The 12,649-nt window shown below is 34.9% G+C and overlaps 1 protein-coding gene across 5 annotated transcripts in view; it reads right to left on the bottom strand.

The window, feature by feature from the left end:
• SPATA5 (spermatogenesis associated 5) overlaps nucleotides 1-12,649 on the bottom strand; it is a 407,907-nt gene that overhangs the window by 244,056 nt on the left and 151,202 nt on the right. Inside the window, exon 15 of one of the 5 annotated variants that reach the window (XM_030925416.1) lies at nucleotides 21-283. The exons of 3 other annotated variants lie outside the window; for them this stretch is intronic. In XM_030925416.1, coding sequence (XP_030781276.1) covers nucleotides 233-283 — 51 coding nt within the window. In that variant the 3' untranslated portion in view covers nucleotides 21-232. Of the gene's footprint in view, nucleotides 1-20; nucleotides 284-4,349; nucleotides 4,460-12,649 lie in introns of those variants that run through there. One more of the 5 variants, XM_010362516.2, reaches the window with a different exon arrangement.

Raw genomic sequence — 12,649 nt, 5'->3', positions numbered from 1 at the left:
ATATCACAATAAAGCAAGTGACAAGAATTTTTAAATTTACCAATACATATAAAAGTTATGTCTACAGTATATGATAGTCTACTAAGTATGCATACCATTATGTCTGGGAGAAAAAAAGGATACACCTTAATTTAAAAATCCTTTATTGCTAAAAATGCAAATGATTATCTAAGCCTTCAGCAAGTTATAATCTTTTTGCTGGTGGAAGGTCTTGCCTTGATGTTGATGACAGCTAACTGATCAGGGTGGTGGCTGCTGCAGGCTGTGGTGGCTGTGGCAATTTCTAAAAAAAAAAGACAACAATAAAGTATGCTACATCAACAGACTCTTCCTTTCATCAGAGATATCTTTGTAGCATGTGATGTTATTTGATAGGGTAAACCACAGTAGAACTTTCTTTTTTTTTTTTGAGACAGAGTCTCGCTGTGTCTCCCAGACTGGAGTGCAGTGGCACAATCTCGGCTTGGCTCACTGCAAGCTCCGCCTCCGGGGTTCACGCCATTCTCCTGCCTCAGCCTCCCGAGTGGCTGGGACTACAGGCGCCTGCCACCACACCCGGCTAATTTTTTGTATTTTTAGTAGAGACGGGGTTTCACCATGTTAGCCAGGATGGTCTCGATCTCCTGACCTCATGATCCACCCGCCTCGGCCTCCCAAAGTGCTGGGATTACAGGCGTGAGCCACAACGCCCGGCCAGTAAAACTTCTTTTAAAGCTGGAATCAATCCTCTCAAACCCTGCTGTTTTATCAACTAAACTTATAAAATATTCTAAATCCTTGGTTACCATTTCAACAATATTTACAGCATCTTCACCAACAGTAGATTCCATCTCAAGAAATCACCTTATTTGCTCAGTCAAAAGAAGCAACTCCTCATCCATTCTAATTTGATCATAAGATTGCAGCAATTCAGTCCCATCTTCAGACTCCACTTCTAATTCTAGCTCTTTTGCTATATCTACCTTATCTGTAGTTACTTCCTCCACTGATGTCTTGAAGCCATCAAAGTTATCCATGAGGGCTGGAATCAACTTCTTCTGAACTCCTGCTAAAGTTGACATATTTTCACTTCCTTCCATAAATCATGAATGATCTTCATGGCATCTAGAATGGTGACTCCTTTCAAGGAGGTTTACTTTGCCCATATCCACTATTACGGCAGCAATAGCCTTACAAAATATATTTCTTATATCATAAGACTTGAAAGTCAGTATTACTCCTTGATCCAGAGGCTGCAGATACTGTTTTAGCAGACACAAAAACATTAATTCTTGTGCATTTCCATCAGAGCCTTGAGTAACTATGTGCATTGTCAGTGAACAGTAACATCTCAAAAGGAATTTTTTTCCCCTCAGCAGTAGGTCTCAACAGTGAGCTTAAAATATCGAGAAAACTGTGCTGGAAACAGATGTGCTGTCAACCAGCTTTGTTGTTCCGTTGATAGAGCACAGGCAGAGTAGACTTAACAAAACTGTTCAGGACCCTAGGATTTTCAGAATGGTAAATGAGCACTGGCTTCCACAGAAAGTCACCAGCTGCATTAGCCCCTAACAGAAGTCACCCTGTCCTTGGAAGCATGAAGCCAGGCATTAATTTCTCCTCTCTAGGTATGGAAGTCCTAGATTACCATCTTCTTCTAATATAAGGCTGTTTTTTCCACATTAATAATCTGTTGTTTAGTTAACCGCCTTCATTATCTTAGCTAGATCTTCTGTATAACTGGCTACAGTTTCTACATCAGCACTTGTTGCTTCACTTTACATATTTATGTTACACAGGCAGTTTCTTTCCTTAAACGTCATGACCCAAGTTCTGCTACCTGCCAACTTTTCTTCTGCAACTTCGTGACCTTTCTCAGCCTTCACAGAATTGAAGAGCATTAGGGCTTTGCTCTGGATTAGGCTTTGGCTTAAGAGAATGCTGTAGTTGGTTTGATCTTCTGTCCAGATCACTAAAATTTTCTCCATATCAACAATAAGGCTGTTTTGCTTTCTTATCATTCATGTGTTCACTGAAGGAGCACTTTTAATTTCCTTCAAGAACTTTTCCTTTGCATTTACAACTTGGCTAAACAGTTGGTACAAGAGGCCTAGCTTTTGGCCTCTCTCAGCTTTTGACATGCCATTCTCATGAAACTTAATCATTTCTAGCATTTGATTAATGTGACAGATGTGAGACTCTACTTTTAATCTGAACATTTGGAAACCATTGTAGGGTTATTCCTTGGCCTAATTTCAATACTGTTGTGTCTCAGGGAGTGGGGAGGCCCAAAGAGAGGAAGAGAGACAGAAAAATGGCTGGCTGTTGGAGCAGTCAGAACACACAACATTTGTTTATTAGGTTTGCTGTCTTACATGAGTGTGGTTTATGGTGTCCTAAAGCAATTACAATAATAATGTTAAATATCACTGATCACAGATCCAGATAACATATATAGTAATAATGAGGAAGTTTGAAATATTACAAAAATCACCAAAATGTGAAGTGAGTATACGCTGTTGAAGAAATGGCACCAATGGACTTGCAGGGTTACCAGAAATACTCAGTTTATAAAAAATACACTATTTGCAAACTGTAATACAGCACAATAAAATGAGGGGTCCCTGTATATGCAGTCCTGTAATCACCACTACAGCCAAGATACAGAATATCTACACCATTCCAAAAAGGTTCCCATTGCTGCTCTGTGGTGAATTTCCTCCCTCAGATCCCCGAACTGATTTCTGTCCCTGCAATCCTCACAATGTCAGTATATTGTATAGTCTTTTATATCTGACTATTTTTACTTAGCATAATGCTTTTGAGATTTATCCATCTTTGCATATATGAATAATTTGTTCCTTTTCATGACTGAGTAGTATTTCACTGTATGGACATGTTGCAGCTTACTTATTCATTCATGTAGATAGACATTTGGGTTGTTTAGGTATTATAAATAAAATTGCTATAAACATTACAAACAGGTCTTTGCTGGACAATTTATTCATTTTTCTTGGGTAAATACCTAGGACTGAGATTGCCAGATACTACCTTAAATATATATTTAACTATATATAAGAAACTTGTTTATTTTTAAAAACGAAACAGATACTATCACTTAAATTATGAATGAAGCTACTACACTGGCTGATGATACGTCATAATTTTTTTAAGAGAGAACAAACACACACCACACTTCTAAACTTGCACAATTAAACAAGGAATGTACTAGTATTGTGTAAAATACATGTAAAGTGCTCATATTTGACTAAAATTAACTAGATATTATATGTAAAACACATAGCATAAACTTAATGCATACTGCATACCTAATGACTGCTAATTCTCCACTGTTCAACTTTCGTTTTTCCCAGTGCTCTCAGCTCCCCAATCCTCAACTCACACAAACCCACACTTAAATTTGAATCATTATTTGTTAAATCTGTTATAAAATGGACACATTCTCTGTCTCTCTTCAACTATTATCTCTTAAAGCAAAGCAAGTTTCATTCATTTCTTTAAGCGGCTCTTTGGATAAATGAAGGGGAGCCTGTAAACACAGTAGAGCCTGTACTCAGGAAACATTTCAGGTGAACATCACCATCTTGTGTCAAAGAAGAGTAACTGCAATCCCAGAGTTATCAAATAGAAAACAGAAGTCAAAACGTATGAAGGTCCATTGTTTTCCAAATTTATTCTGATGCATGTATCAATTAAGTGTTGCAAAGCTTAAACTCTTCATGTTTTATGAATTTAATGCGTTAAAATTTCAAACTAGATTGTGTATATCATAAAGGAACTAGGTTTTCTATTATAGGCCCCTTCAGATACTTTTTTGACCACACACACACACACACACACACACACACACACACACACACACACAGAATGCCAGGAACAAAATGACACTTCATTATTGTTAATACTTTCTATGTACTTTAAAATTAGCCACCAAATTGCCCTTCTACTAATGACTTTACAACATTCAATATATAGCTCCAGATTTAGGTTGTGGCTACACTGAACATTAGTTCCCAAATATGAGATTAACAATAGAAGACAAGAAACTTTCAAATTTAAAAGTGATTCAACTTTAATCATACAGTTAGATATGTCTATTCTAACTCAACATTATTTTTACATTCATATTCATTAAAAATAGTTACAAGTATATTAAATAGAACCAAAATATTGCAGGCTAATCAGACATCTGTGAAAGAAGCAAGTATGCTGCTTAACGAGTTCTCCTTTTTCAAAGAGTAATAAATTTTAAATGAAAAAGTTAAGGTGTTCTTCAACTGTCAAGTAAGGTTTTTATTACACAACAACAGCCTTAAAGGCTGATTGATTGCTTTTTCTCTTTTTTTTTTGAAAATCACATGGTTAATCACTTTTGCACACCTGGATAATATCTGCTTGCTTTAAGATCTGTTTGATGAAATAAATGTTACGATAACAAGAAAGTCTGGGAAGGTGGTACCTAAAAAGAAATAAAACAAACAGAAAACAAAAAACAAAAACCTCAGAAACTTGTTTGGTAAATAACATCCTTTTATATAGCATTGAGAATCTCTATTATTGTCTGTGTCTCTGTGTCACAAAAGAAGATAATTGTAGAGCTTGAACGATATGTCAAAGATTATCTAGTACATTTTTCACAGGTACAGAAACAGATGCTCAGTGAGGATGAATTATTTCAAATAATACACACTCTTAACAAAGCTGGCATCAGAAACTAAGATCTCTGCAAGCGTCTGTCTGCCTTAACTCTTCCATTGCTTGTTTCTGTTAGTTTTGAGCTTTTCTATCACACTCTGTATAAGCCACTCCAGCCCCTATCATGTTTATCCTCCATTACAGGTGTCAAATCCATTTTCCTCAAGATCCATTTCCTCAGCTACACTGCTGGCATTATGCAAAAGCTCCTCTCCAATGCTGTGCACTCTCCAAAACCTCATCCAGAAATCCTAAGGTCTATGCCCAAAGGACTATAAGCAAAAAGTTCAAAGAAGAAAAATACAAAACTCCTCATACAGTAAGTCTAATATCACAAATTCATGAAACTGCAGCTATAAGGAGCAAAGTATTCAGAAAATTAAGTACATATTTCATCACTGTCTTAAACCAAAAAGAAACTAAAATAGCTGGTTTTAAATATCTACAGAGTTCAACACTAATCTAGTTTGAACAGTATATATATACTTATATATTATATATATAAGTATATTATAATACTTAACAGTATATATAATAAAATCATGGTTTTCAATTTATCTGAATTTCAATGAAATTGAAATATAAGTCTGTTCACTCTTATTTTGTCTACTTCCATCAAAGAAAGCAGAAAGCATTTCTTTACCCAGATACTATTCTTAACAGGAGAATTTTACTTTCATCTGTTCTTCCTCCATAAATAGTCTCAATGATCTAGTTTCCCTTTAGGAGTTCTCTTTGGTAACTCTTCAGAATATCCCCTAATTATCTCCATGTCAATTAAATGTTCCACAAAGTTCACCTAGATTGGGGATCTTGAACTAGATACTTTAAACTATTTTTTAAAAAGAAAGCTATATAAATTCTTCTTGGTATTTAAGATATATAGTGCCTTTGCTATCAATGAATAAAGAAATACATATCCCACAGTTGATAAGTTGGGAAGATTAATCAAATCTAATAAGATGAATTTAGTAAGAATAAATTCCTCTATTCCTGTAGCCTAAAGCCTTTGTAGCCACAGCCATGGAAATAATTGGGAAATTACTTGGACTTAAAGAAAAGAATATCTGGGAATCATGTGAAAAGTAGGAGAAACTTAGAGGAGCTAATTTTGGAGGATGACTTCTATACCTGGTATATATTGTGCCTCAGTTGCTGGAACTTCAATTAACTGCACAAGCCCAAGGCGTGAAAACTATTATTTAGGAGACTTTTGAAGAAAGACCTGGGCTTTTCACATTTGTCGTTGTTCTTGATGACTTTATTCAACAGCAATCCCAATGTGCAGCTAACAAATAAGCTAACAAAATCCTGGAATGCATTAGTAGAAGCAAGATATTCAGAGTAGAGGCAGCAGAAGTCTCACTAAGTTCTGTACTGATCAGAACACAAACAATCATTATATATTTGTTCGTGGATGTGACAACTTCAGAGAGAAAAGGACAAGAAAAGGAGGCGAATGCTTTAGACGGAAAAAGAATGGCATATGAAATAATCCAAAATGTCAAGCCTGAAAAACAAAAGACTGGTAGTGAGATAAAGTGTAAAGATACCTAATAGCTTTAAAAAATAAAGGAACACCATATAGAAGAAGGATTAAAAACTGTTCTTTACAGATTTTGGAATAAAATCAGGTGGATGTATAGAAGGTTTGGGGAGACAAACAGCTGCTGGTTCATCAGATTAAAGAACTTCCTAATAGTCTGACACAAAAGTGAAATGATCTATTTCGTGAGTTAATAGTTCCCCATCAGTGTGGGTGAATAAGCAAAGGATGAAGAAACTGATGGGTTGGGATTTTACGACAGGTGTCAATGCATCAGATGGGTCATCTAGACCATGGAGCCTTCTATGTCCTCTCTAATCTTGAAAAAACCAATTTCTTTTAGACCTTGGGTATTGACAGCAACATGTATTTTATAATGGTATTTCTTTCTCTAATATTAAACATACTTCAATTCATGTTGACAACATCAAATATTATTTACTAAACAAATATATCTGAACACAAAATCTTTCAAAATTTAGAAATCTAAGCCTGAAAATCCCAATGATGCTATATACTAAAAAGGGCATACAACTTACAACTACAAAAAGCTAATAATCAATGGAACTTTAAGATTCAGGTGCCATGAATAAATATTTACGTTACTCATGTAATAAAAATTGTAGATTTGCGGGTTTTAGGGAGTCAGTCAGTTGGAAAAAAATAAGTATTTAGTGGAAAAAAATAAGTATTTAGTGGAAGAAAATGTATTTTTAAAAATTGAAGATTAAGAGAACTTTCAAGAGGGGATGGTGTATACTTGAAATAAGTTAATTCAGCCTCCCTACTATTATTTAAGTTCAGTGTAATTTTTACTCATATATGATTTATAATATAATGTATCTTCAGAAAACTTATGTGTTAAACATGTTTAAACAATCTTTAAAAAAAACTCTGTGGCTCATTCAACTCAAAATGAATTAAAGACGAATAAAGAGCTAAAACTGAAAAACTACTGAAAGAAGTTATAGGGAAAATGTTCCATGACACTGGCCTGGACAATAATTTTTTGAACATGACCTCAAAAGCACAGACAACAAAAGAAGAAATAGACAAATGGGATTACATGAAGCTAAAAAGCCACTGCACAGCAAAGGAAACACTCAACATAGTGAAAAGACAATCTATAAAATGAGAGAATATGTTTGTAAACCAAACCTGATAAGGTGTTAAAATCTAAAATACCAAAATTTATAAGGAACTCAACAGCAACAAATGACCTGATTAAAAAATGGGCAAAAAGCTTGAATAGACATTTCTCAGAAGAAGACATACAAATAGCCAACAGGTATATTTTTTAAGTGCTCAACATCACTAATCATCAGAGAAATGCCAATGGAAACCACAATGAGATACCATTTCATACCTGTTAGAATAGATATTGTCAAAAACATGAAAGATAAATGTTGGTGAGGATGTGGAGAAAAGACACCCCTTGTACACTGTTGGTAGGAATGCAAATTACTTCAGATATTACAGAAAATAGTGTGGAAGTTTCTAAAAAATTTAAAATAAAACTATCTTATTATCCAGCAATTCCACTATTGAGTATATAGCCAAAGGAAATGAAATCAGTATGTCCAAGAGACATCTGCACTCCATGTTCACTGCAGCATTATTCACAATATCCAAGTCACAGAATCAACCTAAGTATTCATCAAAGAATAAACGGATAAAGACAATGTGGTGTGTATACAGAAGGTAATCCTATTCAGCCTTTATTAAAAGGAAATCCTGTCATTTGTGACAACATGGATCAATCTGGAGGACATTATGCTAAGTGAAATACGCCAGGCAAAGAAAGGCAAATAGTGCACGATCTCGCTTATGTGTGGAGTCTTAAAAAGTTGAACTTTTCATAAAAGTAGAAAGTAGAATGGTGGTTATCAGGGCCTGGAGGTCTAAGGGAGTTGGGAGATATTGGTCAAAGGATACAAACCTTCAGTTAAACAGGAGGAATTAGTTCAAGAGGTCTATTGTACTGCATGGTGACTATCGTTAATAACAATATATTGTATACTTAAAAATTACTAAGAGAGTTGGTTTTAAGTGTCCTCATCACAAAAAAATAAGAAGTATGTGAAGTAATGCACATGTTAAATAGCTTGATTTAGCCATTCCACAATGTATAAACAATTATCAAAACAACATGTTGTACTCTACAGATACAATTTTTATGTCAATTAAAATAAATAATCTTTTTTAAAAAGAAAACGTAAGGCTCATATATGAACAACAGACATTAAAGACTACTAATCTTCTAAAAACTTAAAAGGACAAATCAAGAGTCAGCAAACTTTTTCTGTAAAGGTTCAGAGTATATACTTTAGGCTTTATAGGCCGTTAAGTCTGTACTGTAACTCCTCTACTACAGTAGTGCAAAAGCAGTAATATACAAAACATAATCAAATTAGTGTGGCTGTGTTCTAATAAAGCTTTATTTATGGGGACTGAAAGTTGAATTTCATATAATTTTCGTATGTCACCAAAAACCACTTTTATTTTCCTAATCTTTTAAATATGTAAACACTATTCTTAGACAATGGGTTGTGCAAAACCACATGGTGGGTCACATTTGGCCTAAAGGCCATAGTTTGCCAACCCTTGAGATACAGAGTCTTTACCTTATGAACATCGAAATGAAGTAAGACCCATATATGAATACAAACTCTAACCAGTCTCTCTTCTCTGATCTCTCCCAAGTCTCTATCCCCAAAGCCAAAACTTGTAAGGGGCTGCCATAGAAGATAAAGAAGAGTAACTGCCATACAAGTTAAAACACTTGGAGCTTTAAAAAACAAACAAAACAAAAATCCAGCAACAATAACAAAAACACTTATGAGAGTCTTGTGTAAAGATGGTAAAGCTGAAATTGGAAAACAACCATAGAGGACACTTTTCAGTTCTGATCTTATGATGGCTCACCAAAGACTCTTCACATCATTTTGATAAACAATGTGAAAGACTAACCGGCATCCATTCCTTAAATACTTTTGGGAAAATAAAGAATTATGATTCATTTGAACTATTAATGTCAATTAGTCCTTGCCGCTTTTTTTTAGTTCTGACTTAGCTGAGAAGAGTAATATTAGAAGAGCAATAGTTATAACAAGGAAAAAAATAGAGAATGAACAAACATTTGTAGCCTTTCTTCTGAGGGTATTTTTGGAACACTAGTCATTTGAATATTGGAAGATACGTATATTTAGCTTTTTATTTGGGGACATTTCTAAATATTGCTAATTAACTTTTTCCCATGTCATAAAACTTTCTAGAAAACTAAATTTTAAGCTGGATGCTGTGGTGCACACCTACAATCTTAGCTACTTGGGAGGCTGAGGCAGGAGACTGCTAGAGTCCAAAGGTTCAAGGCTGCACTACTTTACAATCTGTGAATAGACACTGCACTTCAGCCTGGGCAACACAGCCAGGCCTGCATGTCAAAACAAACAACAAAACCCAACTTCGATTTGCAACAATGTAAGAAAACAAAATGTTATGTCTTGTTTAGCTCATTAAGCACATTTCCTCTTCTAGAAAACCGTAAGGAAAATTAATGTCAATTTACTACCTCCATGGGTCTAACACAACAATAGAAAATAATCCTGAAACCAAATTATTCAAGACTTCCACATAACTTTCACAATTTTCCTCAATTGGGCAATCTTTTCCATAGATGGCTTAAAGTAAAATTTTTGAAGTCCTTCCCATTTCCTACTACAAGAAAACTAGGTTTATATGCTAGGAATAATGCTTATAATTTAATAGTTCTTATTAGGAGCTTGTTATATAGTAGGCATCAGTACTAACATTACCCAAATAAACTGAATTCAAATATATTCACAGAGTTAAAACTATTTTGAGGCATGCTTATTACCTGAGAAAGAAGACATGACCATGTTTTCCTTAAGATTCAACATAAATGTACAAAACATCATGGACTTTTTGTACATTTTGTACATGTAAAGGGGCCACACAGCAGTTGTTAACAATGAAATAAACAACATAAACTCCAAAAGTTTGGGCATTTAACTATTATTTGGGGATGAATAATAAATTAGTTGTTTGTTTCTAAACTCCCCTGATGCTAAGGAAATCCAGACCATCAGCAATCAATCTAAAGACAATGAGCCTACTTGACATCACACAATCTCGTTAATCTTCATCTGTCCTACCACATCCTGTTACTCTTACGCAAAATGAACACTAGAAGATGCAACTTCAACTTCTCTTCACTATCTAAGCAGGAGGTAGGAAAAAGCCTAGGCAACTTAGGGACATCACAAGCAATTATTTCACTCAGCCTAGTGTGCTACATCACAGCAAATGAGTCTGACATGTAAATATGACATAGCAAGGAGTAAAATAATGCAGTTTTTGAGCTATGTGTCTCACTTTCTTTGCTGAAACACCAGAATCCCCAAGAAACTTTGGCTTTAGTCTCCCCAGAAGACATGAAACTGAAATATTGTCAAAAAGAGACATTAAATATGCACAACACATGGGTAATACAATGGTATCAATTTCACTCCTGTGACAGTCCAGGATTTCTCCTTGTTTTAACATACTAACTTAAAATCATCATAACATAGAAGTTGTGGGGTAACAGGCAACAAGATTGTAAAATATGCTAGCTAATTTAAAAGGCCAAATGCCTGGATTTAATGTAGCCAAAATTATACTATATATATATTTCTTTGACCCTACAATGATCTTTTTTAAATCAGTTTTAGCCTAAAAACATAAAGTGTACTTTAACTCTTTGTCACCTCTTTTATTCCTACTACAGTTTCCTCTAGACAATAAAGATGGTAAAAACTGTGTCTATTTCATAACAGGATGTTGTTTCAACTGTCCTTAAAACTGTTTTGTTTCTACCGGCACATTCACGGCACAGTTTGAATATTATGTGCTAATCACACAAGTGTGGAAACAACTTTATAGTACTATTAAACAATATAAATAATGTTCCACAGTAGTTCTTCAGAGAAAAAGTAACTGGAAAGGAAATAAGACTTAAAATTTTACTGCATATTCTTTTGTATTTCACAAACTTTAGAGGACTTGACAAGGACATACGCTTTTGATATAGTATATATCATCTGAGTAGTAACAAAACTATAGTTTAAAAAAATTCACATTCCACATGGAGTTCTACCTGAAACAGAAATGAATATTAAACTTTTTTACAATTATCACTAAATACTGAAAGCACTTTCCCCACCATAACTACAGAATATATGCAGCACATTTAGGCAATGGTTCAAAATAAGAGGGAATCAGTGAATAAAAAGAGGGATGTGAGGAAAGTATGGATAAAAGATACATATATATATATATATATGTATTTTGGGGGGGAGGAATATAAAGAAAGTGATTTTGTATGAGGGACCCTGTATGGTGGATTCTTGTCCTAGAGTAAAGTAACCGGTTATTTGAGAGGGAGATGGTGTAGGGCAGATCACAAGGTCCAGACATGTCAAGGATGGTCTGTGTGGGTGATAATGGGGTTTGTGAAAGGGAATTTGTGAGGAGAGTTTTGAGTGTGATTTAGCTGGCTGTGACTGAAGGAAAACTGTTTGCGGTAGACTTTCTAGAAAATGGTCTAGGTGTTAGAGCCAGCTTTGCTTAAGGTATTAATTTGCTAACTTACCAGAATTTTTGCTTTTCAATCCTGTGATTTATTTCTTTTGAAAGCTTCTCAGATTTGTGTAACTCTCTCCTTTAGCTTTTTTGTCAGCTCCTGTGACTTGTTTCTTCTCTGGTTCTGACTGCTGTTATGGCCTGATACTAAAGTGTTTTGCCTCAGAGGTCTACAGGAACACTGTTTTCCCCCAGTATAGCTTGATTTGATACTCTTGGTTTTTCTTGATAAATATACCTACTTTTAGCTTTTAATATTTGACTCCTATATTGCTTAAAATAGTTTTAAGCTACCTCCATTCCTCTCTGGCCTAAAATATTTAATAGGCTATAAGTCTTTTGACTTGTAAGTTCCCTGGCCAAAGGAAATCCTACAGAAACCTAAAAAACTAATTCAGGCCATGATGGGAAACGGAGTTGGACACACTTCACTATGCCACCCCTGCTCTTGGAATTTAGGCCAGGTTCAAAAGGTCTTTCAAAATTATGAAAATAAAATGTTGTCCTTTCCCACAAAGAAAAAAAGAGTTCCTCTGTTTAACCAGACTTAGTCTTAGTAAAAACTTAAAAATAAAGATCCCCTGATGATCAATTACAACCCAAAATGGAAGGACCCCTATCAGGTATTGTTAAGGACCTCCACTGCTATCAAACATTAGAGGATCACTGGCTGGGTACAGCTGTCCAGGATTAAACCTGTTTCTTATAAGTCCCTGCAGGCATAAGAGGAAGACACCATAAGTAATCCTTACAAACCTCTAGAAG

The sequence above is a fragment of the Rhinopithecus roxellana genome, chromosome 2 (genome assembly GCF_007565055.1).
Source record: "Rhinopithecus roxellana isolate Shanxi Qingling chromosome 2, ASM756505v1, whole genome shotgun sequence".
NCBI classification, from domain to species: Eukaryota; Metazoa; Chordata; class Mammalia; order Primates; family Cercopithecidae; genus Rhinopithecus; species Rhinopithecus roxellana.
This window is presented reverse-complemented; position numbering and strand designations above follow the sequence as displayed.